Source organism: Sus scrofa, chromosome 13 (assembly GCF_054392235.1).
Source record: "Sus scrofa isolate SSC_HxYL_T2T_F1_AM1 chromosome 13, Sscrofa_HxYL_maternal_Yorkshire_Landrace_v2.0, whole genome shotgun sequence".
NCBI classification, from domain to species: Eukaryota; Metazoa; Chordata; class Mammalia; order Artiodactyla; family Suidae; genus Sus; species Sus scrofa.
Genome location: NC_139395.1, coordinates 36,178,685 through 36,195,481, shown reverse-complemented (window position 1 = coordinate 36,195,481; position 16,797 = coordinate 36,178,685). Strand labels below are relative to the sequence as shown.

The following is a 16,797-nucleotide window of genomic DNA, read 5'->3' as shown; positions in this document are numbered from 1 at the left end:
AACTGAATTCTCCCTACAATCAGTGAGCTTGGAAGAGGACCCTAAGCTTCAGATGAGATTACAGTGCTGGCTGACACGTTCATTTCATCCTAGTCAGATGCTAAGCAAAGGAGCCCACTAACCTGTATCTAGATTCCTGATCCACAGAAGCTGTGAGACTAAATAAATAGGTGTTATTTTAAGGGGATAAATTTGTGGTATTTTGTTATGCAGCAACAGAAACTCACACACCCACTTTGGACTGTCATGTGAGGGAGAAATAAACTTATTCTTTGTGTTAAGCCATTGAACCGTGATGGTTCATAGCAGCATGTTACCATAACTAAATACAATGGCATAATAAGATTGCTCATATAAAGGCAGTAAAAGCTCCCCCCAAGCCAGAAATGTTCAGAGGCTGTCTTCTCTGGAAATCTTGTCATGGAGGTAGTCTCCTGGGGCTGTACATGCTCATGAAAATGGAATTCTGAACAGCTATGGCATATTAGTTGTCACTCCCAAATTATAGCACTTTTCCTTTATGGGATCTGGCTTGCTCCAATTAATTAGAATCTGCACCAGGAATTAAAGCATGATAACTGTGAGAACCATCAGGACTGTCTGTCACATTTATGCCTCAGGAAAGGCCTTGTATTTCTGGCGGGGACTAAGGTGGTATTGTTTCTGTTTTCCAATAAAACAAGCAATAGTCTATCCAAAGAGGGAAATAGATTCCAGCCTTTTTCAGCCATAACATGTCATAGAAATCCCATTGTATTGATTAGAAATTTAGGCTTGGAGAGGCTAAACAATGTACCTAAGATTATAGATTTTGAAGAGCAGAGCCAAAAATCAAACTCAAGTCCATGTGATTCACTCATCTATACATGATTTCATATGTCATTCATCCAAAATTCCATTTTTAGGCACCAGTGAATTTCCATGAATTTACTCAATATATTTTACTTAAAAATTCCCATCATTGATTTATCTTTTGATCTATCATTTTAATACTTTTTACATATATGAATTATCTTACATATTTTGTCCTGGGATTTGCTTCTTTCATCTCAGATTATAGACAGAAATAACTAATTTTATTATTTTTTCCATGCTATGGATATAGTATATTATACTTAATCGTTATCATATTGATGGAAATTTGAGGCTTCCCCAACTTTTGCTACTGCAAGCACTACACCAATGAATGTTATCATACACATGTCTGTATTCACAGGTACATTTAATAAGAAGAATACAATAAAAACATATTGGTGGGTAATACTATCGGCTGGGTTCTGGTAAGTGCTTTACATGTGTTACTTATTTGTTACAATTACACTGTGAAGTAAGTTTCATTATATTCCATAATACAAATGCAAAGGCTGTGGCTTAGAGACCTGCTACCAAATTCCCCAAGAAGGATGGTGGAATGGACTTGCTAGTTTTCATTTTTTAAAAAAATGCTCCTGTTATATGATTGGAATTAGCTTGAGTTTATGAGTGGATTGACATCTTTGCAATATTGAGTCCTCTCATCTAAAAAATGTCATGTCTTTCCACTACTTTAGATCTCCTTATCTGTCTTTTCATAATGCTGGCATGTTTCTTCACAATGCATGTACATATTTCTTCCTGATATTCTTCAGCTTGCTTGTCATAGTTTTTGCTGGTGTAAAGAAAAATTAGCGACCTTAGAAAACTATACATAGAACTACCATATGACCCAGCAATCCCATTCTTGGGCATATATCCAGACAAAACTTCCCTTGAAATAGACACATGCACCCGTTTGTTCACTGCAGCACTATTCACAATAGCCAAGACATGGAAACAACCCAAATGTCCATCCACAGATGATTGGATTAGGAAGATATGGTATATATACACAATGGAATCCTACTCAGCCATAAAAAAGAATGACATAATGCCATTTGCAGCAACATGGATGGAACTAGAGACTCTCATACTGAGTGAAGTCAGTCAGAAAGAGAAGGACAAATACCATATGATATGACTTATATCTGAAATCTAATATATGGCATAAACGAACCTTTCCACAGAAATGAAAATCATGGACTTGGAGAATAGACCTGTGGTTGCCAGGGGGAAGGGGGAGGGAATGGGATGGACTGGGAGCTTGGAGTTAACAGATGCAGACTACTGCCTTTAGAATGGATAAGCAGTAAGATCCTGCTGTATAGCACTGGGAACTATATCTAGTCACTTATGATGGAGCATAATAATATGAGAAAAAAGAATGTATATGTGTATGTGTAACTGGGTCACCATACTGTACAATAGAAAATTAAGAGAATGCTGTAAACCAGCTATAATGTTAAAAATTAAAAATCATAAAAAAAGAAAAATTAACAGATTTTGTGTTTTATATGTTGAGCTTGTTGTATATAGAATTGTCTTATTAGTCATAAGAGTTTCAACTGATTATTTTAAACAGACTTTCATATCAACAGCTTGTCATGGCAATTTTGTCTCTACATTCTAATATTTACTCTTGCTTATTTTTCCATCCTGGAACTTCTAGGGCAATGTTGAGTAACACAAGCAAGAGTGAACTTGTCTTGTTCCTCACTTTAAAGGGACTGATGATTCAGGGCTACATGGGGTGGTTGCTGCAGTTTTCTAGTGGATACTCTTCAGCAAGTAAATAAATCCTAGTTTAATAGGAATCTTTTTGAAAATAGGAATTCCAATAGATTCTGCATCAGTGGAGTATTAGCAATTTTCTTCTTTTTTTTAATCAAAGTAGGGAATTACATACATTTTAAAATGTTTTGCAGTCCTTGAATTTTGGTGATCCATTCTCCTTGGTTATGAGAAATTCATTTTTTAATATACTGATGGCTTTGTGAATGCTTTATGCAGGATTTAATTTGTACCTATGCTCTTTTGGGAGATATGATGACTTTCTTTTTTGGAGTCATTCTAATGATTTGATATTGGATTCCAAGCTGAATGTACTTTTCCCTCAGAATCTGAAACCACAGTGCCCTTGACTTTTACTCTCAGTCTGATGTGACGGATTCTCATTATGAGAAGGTCACCTGCTTTTTAATTTCTGGAGATATTTAGGGATTTTTCCTCTATTCTTGAAGTTTAGAAAGGTTATCACGATTCTGCTAATTGTGTATGTATAGTTCTTTCAATTTTATTTTTCATATCATTTAAAAATTTTTACTTTTACTGCTTGACACTTAATATTTGACTTTCATTCCTCAGTGCTTACTGGAGACTTTCAATTTAAAAAATTACTGCAACATAGTTGACTTACAAAGCAATTTCAGATCTACAGCAAAGTAAATCAGTTATACATATACATATATACATATATCTACTCCTTTTCTGACTCTTTTCCCATACAGGTTATTAAACAGCATTGAGTAAATTTCCCTGTGCTCTACAGTAGGTTCTTGTTACCTATCTATTTTATATATAGTAGCATGTATATGTCAATCCCAACACCCTAATTTATACCCCCACCCCCATCGCATTTCCCCTCTGGTAACCATACATTTGGTTTCAAAATCTTTGAGTCTATTTCTAAGTTCTAGTGTATCATTTTTGTTAGATTCCACATATTAGTGATCTCAAATGATATTTGTCTTTCTCTGTCTGACTTACCGCATTTAGTACGATAACTTCTAGGTCCATCCATGTTGTTGCAAACGGCATTATTTCATGCTTTCTATTCCATTGTAGATCGTACCACATCTTCATCCAATCCTCTGTTAATGGATGTTTAGGCTGCTTCCATATCTTTAGCCTTTCAATTTGAACACATAAATCCAATTTCCTTCCATTTAACTTTTTATTAATTTTCTTCATTTCTTTTTCATATTTAAAAAAATCCTTGATTTTTTTCTATTTTTTTCTTTAATTATCGTCTCACCTCCATTTTAGCAGTTTTATACTAGTAGAGATGATCCACTGGCCTCCTGTTTTCACTTTCAGTATTTCCAGACTTTCGTCTTATAAATTACCTTTCTTTTTCTATCTCTCTTGGGGCATTACCCTACTTTACCTTCCATTTTACTGATTCAGTCTTTAGATTTGTTCATCCTATTTTTCAGGTCTTGCATTACTTTTTTAAACTTTGGAAATCTTATTTATTTTTTTTCCAAAAACTCATTCCTAGCATTGATTGTTCACTTTTTAAATTTTTTTATTTTTTGCTTTTTAGGGTCATACCCAAAGCACATGGAAATTTCCAGGCTAGGGATCGAATTGGAGCTATAGCTGCCAGCCTACGCCACAGCCACAGCAATGGGGGATCCGAGCCTCATCTGCAACCTACACCACAGCTCACGGCAACTCTAGATCCTTAACCCAATGAGCATGGCCAGGGATTGAACCTGCATCCTCATAGATACTAGTCAGCATCATTACCGCTTAGCCATAATGGGAACTCTGGTTGTCTCCTTTTAAAAAAGAAGAAACTAATGAACGTGTGGGTGCATGTGTCTTTTTTTAAGGAAAGTTTTGTCCAGATATGTGCCCAAGAGTGGGATTGCTGAGTCATACGGTAGTTCTATGTATAGCTTTCTTTCTAAGGTACCTCCATACTGTTCTCCATAGTGGTTGTACCAGCTTACATTCCCACCAACAGTGCAGAAGGGTTCCCTTTTCTCCACGTCCACTCCAGCATTTGTTATCTGTGGACTTATTAATGATGGCCATTCTGACTGGTGTGAGCAACACGGATGGAACTAGAGAATCTCGTACTAAGTGAAGTAAGTCAGAAAGAGAAAGACAAATACCAGATGATATCACTTATATGCAGAATCTAAAATATGGTACAAGTGATTCTATCTACAAAACAGAAATAGACCATGGACAAGGAGAACAGACTTGTGGCTGCTGCTTATGTCTGGAATCTAATATACTGCACAAATGAACCTTTCCATACAAAATCATGGACTTGGAGAATAGACTTGTGGTTGCCAAGAGGGAGGGGGAGGTAGTGGTATGGACTGGGAGCTTGGAGTTAACAGATGCAAACTATTGCATTTGGAATGGATTAGCAATGAGATCCTGCTGTGTAGCACTGGGAACTATATCTAGTCACTTATGATGGAGCATGATAATGGGAGAAAAAAGAATTTATACATGTATGTGTAACTGGGTCACCATGCTGTACAGTAGAAAAAAAATTGTATTGGAGAAATAACAATAAAAAAATAAAAAATAAAAAAAAAAGAAGAAACCAGTTCTTTTGATATGGTCACAATACTTTGTGGACTTTTCTAAAGATACCAACTTGAGAGTTTTAAAATTAGTCCTAATCATTGTGTCTTCTCTTATTTTCCAGGGGTGGTTGATTTGATTGTGCGCACTGGTCCTTCCCATTCATGCTTTGATTTTCTGTTCATATTTATGGGTGAAGAACTAGCTTGACCACACAGGTAGCTCGGGGGAGCTTCCTCTGCAGATAAAGCTGTGAATAAAATCACTCCCTGGACCCAATTGAGCTGGGAAGGCTGATAGCCTGCCTCTGATTTAGGGTACATGGGTGGGGATCAAAAAGGCAGGATGGAGGCCCCCGCAAATGCCAAAATACAGGGGGTTTTACTTCGAGATTTGAATGCTTTCATATATATATATATATATTTTTTTTTTCTTTTTTCCCCTGGGTAGAGCTGCCTTCTGTTGATTATTTTCTTGGAGTTAGGGTTTTTCAAGTCAGGAATTATCTTGGGCTCTGTTCCTCTGTATCACCCCTGAATCCATTCTGAGTGACTTCCTAGGCTAATGCTTTAGGTTGTTTAGACAAAATTCCAGAGGTTTAGCCTTCAGCAGAAACCTATACTTCTAGCTCTTTGCATTCTTGGGGAATGAGGAAGAATGACAGGATCTTTCTATGATGCTTAACTGCCCAGACCACACTTGCTCTTTGCATCTACTAAAGCTGAAGAAGTGGGGGTGGGGCTGGATCTCCAGAGCTCCACTGGGAACATCTGCTCTCCTGGCTGTAACTATTACCTCCAGAACGTGCTTCAGACATGTTTTCTCTCATCTGGTTTCTCCATTACTTCAGTGCTCTCTGTTTCAAATCAGTTTTCTCACAAATTCTGGCCTTCTGATGATATTATCATTTTTCATTTTACCACCATTATTGATATACATCTTTTAATGCATATTCTGTTGTATCTATGGGATTTTGTGAGGAAAGGCAATTAAATATCTATACCTAGTCTAGATTCCAAATGATGAGTCTTTAATGATCTTTAAAGTGGACTGACAGTTTGCCTGGACAAGTTACTTTCTCAGGTTCAGTTTGTTCACTTGTTTGGATCAGATATTAACCCACCGCAAAGGGACTGTAGTAAGGATTAGAAAAGGGATTCTAAGTGCCAAGGGGACCAGCAGGCAATCGGTAACCAGGGACTCAGTACCTGGCACCTGCTTTTACTATCTGCACAACAGTAATTTCACTGTTTCTTCCTGGAGGGGAATATGTACCTGCCACTGGACAGACTGTGAGACTCAGCCTGACTCAGGACATAGCTGGCATTGCCTTCCTTACAGAGGCACATGAGCAAGCAGCCTTTAGCACTCAGCCTCAGCTACACAGAGTAGAGAAGCTAGGCCAAGTAACCAACAACTGTAAGCTTCTGCCTCCTCATTTGTAAAGTGGGCATAAAAACAGGATCTGTTTAGGAAGGCTGTTGCGTGGATTAAATAAAATAAGTTCTAGAAAATAGCATGCAGTGACCGGTCAGTACATGCTTGCTTTCCTCCTTCCTCTGCCCCCTTTCTCCCCTTTTCGCAAGTACTCTTCCTCTCCCTCCATCCTCCTCTTTCCTTCCTGTGTTTCCAATATTATTATTGCGGTGGTTGTTGAACCAGGATCTGGAGTATTTATTAATTCCTTCATTCATTAAAAACTTTATTGAATGTTTACTCTTTCCTTAGCCTTGTAGAGAATACAATTTGAAACAGATCTAAGTGCTGTCCCCATAAGCTGTTACTACTTTAGGAATGTGGATGTGGAAAAGAAAAAATAAACAAGCAGCAGATCAACCAACAACCAAGCAAGGGGAACTGAGAGCCAGAACTGGGATACAAATTTCAGTGCAGATGCCACATGACCCTGGGGGAAGCTGCTTTGTTTTCCCAAACCTTGACCTCTGAAGTCTCCTCATCTGTAAAATGAGGATGAAATGGAATGATGTACATGGATCACCTTGCAGAGCAAGTACTAGGGAAATGTCTGTCCCTTCTCCCATCCCCTTTCTCTCACTCAGCCAAACCCTGTAGAGGAGATCACGCTGTAAGACCGGCTTCATGGAGGCAAAACCTGTGTTTGTTTTAAACCCTGGGTTTGGTTTAATTCTATGTTGCTATAGAAATTCTTAAGAATGTTTGAATAAAGAGCACCTGTTTTCATTTTGCACTAGACCTGTATGTTATGTAGCTGGCTTTGCTTGCTCTGACACAATGCACAAAAGAATCCATATTCCTGTCTTCCTAGTAAGCAGGGAGGAAACAGATTCCCAGGTACCTGAAGGCATAGCTGTAGAAACCTACAACTGGCTGTCTATGGCTTCAGCTCTCCCAGTGTCATTTTTATCCAAGTGCTCTGATTTGACACACTTGCTATTTTCTGTCCAAGTCCTTAAGGTAGTTCTCTTCTTTTGAAAGTGATGCAACTTCTTGCCTTTTTGTTAAAGACTCTAAAGGAATGAGCATGTTTGGAGGATAAGGAAACCTCTTGGAATACGCTGGAAAAGGCAGGCTCATGCTGTGCACGGACTAGAGTATGTCCTCGAATGTGAAATCCCTGCCCAGGAATGCACAGCTGGGAGATGCCCCTGACTCCTTCCTGAATCTTCAGTTGGCCATCTGTTCCTTTACTACTAGAGGAGACAGAGATTGCTTTTCACAAGTCAGTATGATTCTCCTCTCCTATTCTGCTTCCCTTCCTCCTGGTAAGTTTCTTCTGAGAGCACACCCTCAGTAAACTACATGCTTCTGAAACTTATGCTCTTCTTTGAGAGACACTGAAGAAAAAATTTAAAATGTATAAATTCAGCACCTTCTGCAGCTATAGCAATGTAACAGGTTGGAAGTAGGCTTCCTCAAAGTTGGGCCTATATGATATGATGATTTTGAATACTGGGAATGAAGTCAAGACTGTTGCTCTCCCCACAGGCCTCTATCTCATAGCTGCTTCCCAGGGCCTGGGAATAAAGGGCACAGACCCTCAGAGTGAGGTTTGAGCTCTCTCCATGCAACTGTCCAAGCAGGATATGGACAGACTTACAAAGAAACGTCCAATTAAGAACCCAAAAGAAAAAAATAAAAAAGGAGTTCCCATTGTGGCTCAGTGGTTAACAAACCCGACTGGTATCCATGAGGATGTGGGTTCGATCTCTGGCCTTGCTCAGTGGGTTAATGATCTGGTGTTGCTGTGAGCTGTGGTGCAGATGAGGATCAGATCCTGCACTGCTGTGGCTGTGGCGTAGGCCGGAAGCTACAGCTCCGATTCGACCTCTAGCCTGCAAACTTCCATATACCACAGGTGCAGCCCTAAAAAGACAAAAGATTAAAAAAAAAAAAAAAAAAAAAGGAACCATAAAGGGTCCTGCCATGAAGCTAGATGACTTGGCATATTGCTCTTGGCTCCTGATATACAAGTTTAAAATATCTCCCATCTTCAATCTCATGATTTATTACAAATTAGAGTATCAAGTTTTTTACTTCCTGTTGTCTGCCAAAGTCACCTATAGGCAGTCTAAAAATGAAACTTTGCTAAAATAATTCTAACCACAAGAACAAACAAATAACATATAAAACCAAGTATACTGCTTTCTCAGACAAGTTCATAAAATTCAAGAGCACTTGGGTTATCAGACCGAGACTGGGTATTTCTTTTGGAAAAGAGACCATTCAGTGATTAAGAATCTGTACATTTGAGAGGCTTCAGTGGGTTGAGCTGTGGTCTGACATGAAGCCTCCTGATTACACATCATGTTCTCTCTTGTATTCATCATTAGAATCATAAGCCAGGAGTTCCCGTCGTGGCGCAGTGGTTAACCAACCCGACTAGGAACCATGAGGTTGCAGGTTCGGTCCCTGCCCTTGCTCAGTGGGTTAAAGAACTGGAGTTGCCGTGAGCTGTGGTGTAGGTTGCAGACACGGCTCGGATCCTGTGTTGCTGTGGCTCTGGTGTAGGCTGGCGGCTACAGCTCCAATTGGACCCCTAGCCGGGAACCTCCATATGCCGTGGGAGCGGCCCAAAGAAATAGCAAAAAGACAAAAAAAAAAAAAAAAAAAAGAATCATAAGCCACATACTTTAATTTTGTAGTTGGACTTTTTTTCTTTTGTTCTTTTTTTCCCTCATGTGACATAGTCATGGAACATTTATTTTGATCATGTCACTTCCAGCTATATACCTGAGAAGAGATAGAGTCCAGGAGAGCAATTAGAATAAAATCACTCCATAGAAAAATGACAATGATTTTGGAATTTATCTTTTCCTATGTTAACTGGAAGGTCAGGTCCATTGGGGATGATCACCAGCACATTAAGAATCCAGTAAAAATGCATTAATGAACAAAACAGATACCGGCAACTTCAGCTTAATCAATCTTTTATTTTATTTTTCTTCTTTTTATGGCAACATCTAAGGCAAATGGAAGTTCCAAGGCTAGAGGTCCAATCGGAGCTGCAGCTGCCAGCCTATGCCACACCATAGCAACACCAGATCCGAGCCACATCTGTGACCTACACCATAGTTTCCAACAATGCCAGATCCTTTACCCACTGAGTGAGGGCAGGGATGGAACTTGCATCCTCACAGAGACAACCTTGGGTTCTTAACCCACTGAGTCACAATGTGAACTCCTCAATCTGTCTTTTAAAGAAGAATTAAGAAATATCAAGCCTGTCAGGAACTCAGCAACTAACTTCTAGAAAATGAAGCTAAGAACCAGGAAATGTAAGCAAAAAGTCTTATGAACTAATCACTAGGTAAAATCACTAAGTAAAAATAAAAAATGAAACACTGAAAACCAAAAATCCTCTATTTACTTCCCTGAGAGTTCATTAAGTTCAATTTCTATTTCCTCTAAGGAATTCCAACTGATTGGATGATTTATTTTTCAATATAAAAGTAAACCTAAAGAAGCAAGTTAGAAGACTCAAATCTCCAGAGAAGGGATAGTCTTTTTTTTCTTTTTCTTTTCTTTTCTTTTTTTGCTTTTTAGGGCCACACCTGCAGCACACGGAAGTTCCCAGGTGAGGGGTCCAACAGGAGCTGTAGTTGCCGGCCTATGCCACAGCCACAGCAACACCAGAACAGAGCCGTGTCTGGGACCTATACCACAGCTCATGGCAAAGCTGGATCTTTAACCCACTGAGCGAGGCCAGGGATCAAACCCAAAACCTCATGGTTACTAGTAGGATTCATTCCTGCTGAGCCACTATGGGAACTCTGAGGGGGGATAGTCTTTGTGTAGGAAGAGTTAGAAAAACGTTAGAATCAGATACAAGAAGTAGGAAGGCACAGCAGTATAGAGTCATCCGCGCAAAAGAAAAACTCTCCTACATGGGAAAAGTGCAATAACTGGTGTTTAAAATGATGATCCTGAGTAATTAGAAAAAGGAAATTACAAAAGCAATACAAGTGCCTTAAAATATACAAAGCATTTGTAGCTCCGCTATATGTGAGTGCAATTCTATGTGGCATATTTTAGTTTTGAAAGCAGGGAGATATGAAGCAGATTACAGAAAGATATGCAAGCAAAATTCTCAACAAGGAAATGCCTAGACCATAAGAGAATATGTTCTCTGTTATCTAGAATGGCTGCCCCTCCAGCATGATTCAATTCCTGAGCATCCTTGCCTGAAAAGTTTTCTCTATACATTTTTGCAATTGGAAAGATGGTGTAATCCTTGTGCAAGTCTTAGGAACAGTCACAGAAATGGGTGGTAACGTGGGAGAGAGTGGAAGACAAGATCTAGAGGGGAGAAGTTTAAGGACTGAAGAAGTCAGAATATTTGGAAGAGTTATATGGAAATCACCAATGTTTGTGACAGGGATAGGGTTGGAATGAGTGAAAATGAGTCTGGCTCTACCATCATGGAGAACAGAGACCTAGTCGGGTTGGTAGGTGACTGAGGATGTTAATGATGTTAACATTGGGTAGAAGAGCCTGCATGCACAGATTTTGTGTGTGTGTGTTTTAGGGCTGTACCCATGGCATATGGAGGTTCCCAGGCTAGGAGTCGAATTGGAGTGGCAGCTGCTGGCCTACGCCACAGCCATAGCAATGTGGGATCTGAGCCGTGTCTGTGACATACACCACAGCTCATGGCAATGCTGGATCTGGCATAGGCTGGCAGCTGCAGCTCTCCTAGCCTGGGAAGTTCCATTTGCCACAGGAGTGGCCCTAAAAAGAAAAAAATAATAATAAATAAAATATATTGAGGACATCAAGAGAGGCTGTTGAAAATGTAGCTGGATTATTTGGTCTGGAGCTCAGAAGAGTGATATCTGTGTTGGATTCAGATTTGGGAGTTTTCAGTCGGTGGATGACATAAAAAGAATAAAAAGATGTCCCAGAAGGACACAGATTGAGAAGAGCTGAAGACTGAGAATAGAATTCTGGGGAAGACCAACCCTTGAATTACGAGTAGAAGAGGATGTGACAGCTAGTGGGACAAGAGAGGAACTGTTACAGGAATGGGAAGGGAATCAAAGGATAATGAGAGAGTTAAGGAGGGAGCAAGGAGGGATAAAGTAGAAACATGAACACTAGGATTTAACTTCTCTGATTCCAAATCCAGATCTAATGTACCCCTGTTATTTGGACACAGAGAACTACAGAAAAAGGTTTTCACAAGATAGGAGCACATAAGAAGCCTGCCAGAAAGGGTAAGGATGAGATGAGTTGAAAGAAGGTCCCAGGGCTATCCCATAATAACTCATCCAGAGATGTTATGCAGATTTAAATGAAATAAATAATTTTCTGGCAAAATACACACTAACAAACCAGATCCATGTCAATTTACAGAAAAAAGAGAACAGAAAAAAATGTAAAAAATGTTTTCAAAAATTATTTTAAAATAGGTAATCAGTTTCGATATTTTTTTTCTTCTTTTTTTTTTAACTTGGCAAAATTTTTTTTATTACTCAAATGAATTTATCACATCTGTAGTTGTATAGTGATCATACCAATCCAATTTCATAGGATTTCCATCCCGCAGTACGATATTATTGTCCAATTTTTTTCAGACATTCAAAGTGGAGATCTAGGTTCTACAAACTTTCACAGAAAAACAAAACAAAACAAACAAACAAAAAAAACAAGAAGGTCATGAACCAAACCATCCACGGATAGCTTCCCAGTAATTCTTTAAAACTTGGCATATCCTTAAAAATAAAATCTGACCAAGAACACAAAGTGACAGTTACAGAACAATCTCCCTTATGTATATAGATGTAAAAATAATAAAGTATTGGCAATCAAAATCTAGCAAGTTATTAAAAGAAAATCCCCATGGCCAAGTGGGACCTTTTCCAGGAATGTAAGAAGAGTTTAATTTAGGCTATCTATTAATATAAGCCATCACATAAAGAGGCCAAAGGACAAAAAAAAAAAAAAAAAAAAATCACATGATTACCTTGATACTTGCCAAAAAGTCAAATTTCCTGATGGAAATTCTTAGTAAGCTAAGAACATTACCCAAATTTAACATAAGAAAGACTGTCTCAGTTTAACTGCAAACATGAGTAGGAAGTCTGGAATTTATATAGAAGGAAGACTTAAGGAATGATTTAGTTGGAAATGAATTTGTCTTGAAGTTAAATTTGCAAACCACCACCTTATGTTCCTCAAGCTGAATGTGTAAATTTGCAGTGGCTTGCAGAATAATTTGAGATACAAGGGATTTAAGAGTACCCCTTAGCACCAACACTGTACAGTATACACTTATACACAATCTACACTTACAGCAAAACTTTAAATTAGGTAGGTACTAGCCTAATACCTCCACTAATATTTACTGTATTTTGGAATATCCAATATCCAATAATATTCTGTCCCTACCTGCCCCACTCCTCCATCCCCTGAAAAGAGAGAGAATTATAGAGAGGTACAATTATTATTATAGGTATTATGATTAATAATAACAGCTAACATCGACTTACTATGTACCAGGCACTGTATCAGGCACTTAGAATACACTAATTAATCTAACCCTAATGACAGCTGCAGAGGGATATTATCATGCTCAGTATACAGAAAGAACAGTGAGGCTCAGGGAAGTGAGGGACGGAGAAGCTCATTAGGTGGCAGTACAAAGTGGCACAGTGGGATTTGAACACTGCTGCTTCTGACTCCAGAACCCACGCTCTGAACCAGTAAACAATACTTTACTTCTTTAGTAATGAGTAAGAAATGGAGTACATAAGATCTTATATTACAAAATTAATATAAAAGTAATTTTCTATATGTCAGCTCTCACCAGTGAGAAAATATCAAAGAAATGGTTCATAATAGTAACTCAGGCTCTAAGACATTCAGGAAATAGCTAACAGAAGACTGGGCAAAAAGTACTTGAAGAAAATTCTTAAGCATTATGAGTGGATAAAAGATGTTTCAATAACTGAAGAGATACCCTCCTGTATAAGACATTCTACTATATGTAGAGATTTCACTGAAATGATCTGAAAAGTTTCATTCAATACTCTCAAAATATTACATTTAGAGACTGATGAAAAATCAAAAAGGTGAGTACAGCTAAATAAATTCCCAGGAGGGTACTTGTATCATTAATTATCAATAAAGCTACCATGATTAAAACATAATAGTAATCCCCAAGTACAGTACAGTAATAAATGTAAAATCATTAGAATATAACAGATGACTCTAAAAGAGAACCAAGTACACATTGCCATTTACTACATAACAAATGCAACACTTCACTTTAGTGAAAAAGTGAATTATTCCACAAATGGTTTTAGAAATATTTATTCAGAAAAAATTAAAGTTCTTTCTTACCACATAACAACAAAAATTCTGGATAGATTAAAGTGATAAAAGTAAAAATATAGGAGTTCCCTTATGGTGCAGTAGGTTGAAGATACAACAATGTCACTGCAGCAGCTTGGGTCACTGCTGTGGCATGGGTTTCATGGGAACTTCTGCATGCCATGGGTGTGACAAAAAATAAAAAAGTATATAATAAAGATCTAGAGAAACATATAGATTAATTTTTATTTGCTCCAAGAGTGAGGAAGACCTTTCTAAATAAAATGTTTGAAAAAGCAAGGCATAGCTAAATAAACTCAAGACATTTAACAACACAATTCTTTTTATGTCAAAAATGTAATAAAATTGAAAAAATCCAATTCAGGAAAACATTAGCAACATTTATTAAAAAACATAGTTTTAATATTTTTAAAGAAATCTTTAAAAATCAACAGGAAACTTGATCCCCTTACTCTACAGTGGGGAAAAAATAAATAAAAAAAAATCAACAGGAAATAAATACTCTATTAAAACAGACAAGGACATGAATATATAATTCACAAAGGAAAAAAGTTTTAAATATAAAAATAACCATTAATAATGAATAAACGTAATTAAAACAATAAAAATTTAATACGTCTTTGCCCTATAAATTTGCTGGTTAAGAGGCTATGAGGAGTTTCCATTGTGATTCAGCAGTAATGAACCCAACAATGTTACCATGAGGACTCAGGTTCGATCCCTGGTGTCACTCAGTGGGTTAAGGATCTGGAGTTGCTGTGAGCTGTGGTGTAGGTTGCAGATGCAGCTCAGATCTTGGGTTGCTGTGGCTTTGGCACAGCTTTATTTCTGATTAGATCCCTAGCCTAGGAACTTCCATATACCACAGGCGCATCCCTAAAAACACAACAACAAAAAAAGGCTATGATGCTTTGCAAACAATGCAACAGACAAGGGCCTAATCTCCAAAATATACATACAGCTCATACAGCTCAACAAAAAACAAACAACACATTGAAAAATGGGGAGAAGACCTAAATAGACATTTCTCAAAAGAAGACATATGGACGACCAACAGGCACAGAAAAAATGCTCAACATCATTAATTATTAGAGAAATGCAAATCAAAACTACAATGAGGGACCACTTCACACCTGTCAGAATGGCCATCATTTAACAAATCAACAAATAACAAATGCTGGAGAGGGTGTGGAGAAAAGGGAACCCTCCTGCACTGTTGGTGGGAATGTAAACGGGTAAAACCACTTTGGAAAACAGTACGGAGGTACCTCAGAAAACTAAATATAGAACTCTCATATGATCCAGCAATTCCTCTCCTGGGCATACATCTGGACAAAACTTTCATTCAAAAAGATACACGCACCCGTATGTTCACTGTGGCACTATCCACAATAGCCAAGACATGGAAACACCTAAATGTCCATTGACAGAGGAATGGGTTAAGAAGATGTGGTGCATATACACAATGGAGTACTACTCAACCATAAAAAGGACAAAATAACGCCATTTGCAGCAACACGGATGCAACTAGAGATTCTCATACTAAGTGAGGTAAGTCAGAAAGAGAAAGACAAGTACCATATGATATCACTTATATGCAGAATCTAAAATATGGTACAAGTGATTCTATCTACAAAACAGAAATAGACTATGGAGTGAAGAGGAGATGGGGACTAACTGTTTAACATGTAAAGTTTCAGTTTGGGAAGATGAAAAAGTTCTAATGATGGTGATGGCTGCACAGCAGTATAAATGTATTTAATGCCACAGAAAATCACATTTAAAATGTAACCTTTTAAAAATTGATATGACGGTAAATTTTATTTTATGTATATTTTACCACACACACAGAAAAACCCTAAGGAGGTTGAATTTTAATGCCTACATAGTGTGTAGATCGGAAAAGAAAGAAAGAATGAATTAGAAACAAATTCTTCACCGACTCAGGATGATGGAAAGAAATCTTAGTATAGACATAAGGTGGACAATAAACAAATATTTTCCTGGATATTCATAATCACAGATCTGCCTTCAAGAGATTTGGGGCTTAAACTCATACGACACAACTTGGTCTGAGGATCCCAAGATGAAAAAAAGTAACATAAAATTAGGTTCTCAGGTAACCATGCCCTGGGGCACTTGGAGGAAGCAAAGTCTGCAGTGGGATCTGTTACTGGAAGAACCAACAGTATGAGGATGTCTATTTTCTCCAAATGGATTTGTAGCTTTAACGAAACCCCAATCAAAAATCCTAGCAGGTATTTTTATGGAAATTGATTAGGTGATTCAAAAACACATCTGGAAATGTCAAGGCCCCAAAATAACCAAGACAGTTTTGAAAATGTAGAGCAAAGCTAGAAGGCTCACTCTGTCAGCTATCAAGACTTTTTAATAAAGCCATTATATTTAAGGCAGTGCTATATTGGTTCAAGACCAGACAAACAGACCAGTGGTGCAGAACAGCAACCTCCACATAAATGGAAAATATAGCTATCTAATTTATGGCAAAGGAGGCAATGCAGCACCATAATGAATCTTGGCCCCCTATCTCACACTATACTGAAAAAGCAATTTCAATTGGATTATGGACCTATGTTATGTGTGAAAGGCAAAGCAACAACACTTCTAAGCAATAATATAGGAGAATACCTTCATGGGGTATGCAAAGATTACAAAAAGTACTAACAACCTTAGAAAATTAATAAACTGATTACATTCAATAAAGATTTCTGTTAAGAGAAGAAGTAAGCCACAGAATAGGAGAAGATATTTGCAATACATTTATCTTTCAAAGTACTC

The 16,797-nt window shown here is 37.8% G+C and overlaps 1 protein-coding gene across 11 annotated transcripts in view; it reads right to left on the bottom strand.

Annotated features, from left to right (window-relative positions):
* Positions 1-16,797, bottom strand: part of STAC (SH3 and cysteine rich domain) — a 337,228-nt gene that overhangs the window by 94,103 nt on the left and 226,328 nt on the right. For 2 of the 11 annotated variants that reach the window (XM_084987795.1, XM_084987798.1), the window contains exon 1: positions 3,622-8,562. The exons of 8 other annotated variants lie outside the window; for them this stretch is intronic. In XM_084987795.1, coding sequence (XP_084843921.1) covers positions 3,622-3,825 — 204 coding nt within the window. In that variant the 5' untranslated portion in view covers positions 3,826-8,562. Of the gene's footprint in view, positions 1-3,621; positions 8,563-16,797 lie in introns of those variants that run through there. One more of the 11 variants, XM_084987799.1, reaches the window with a different exon arrangement.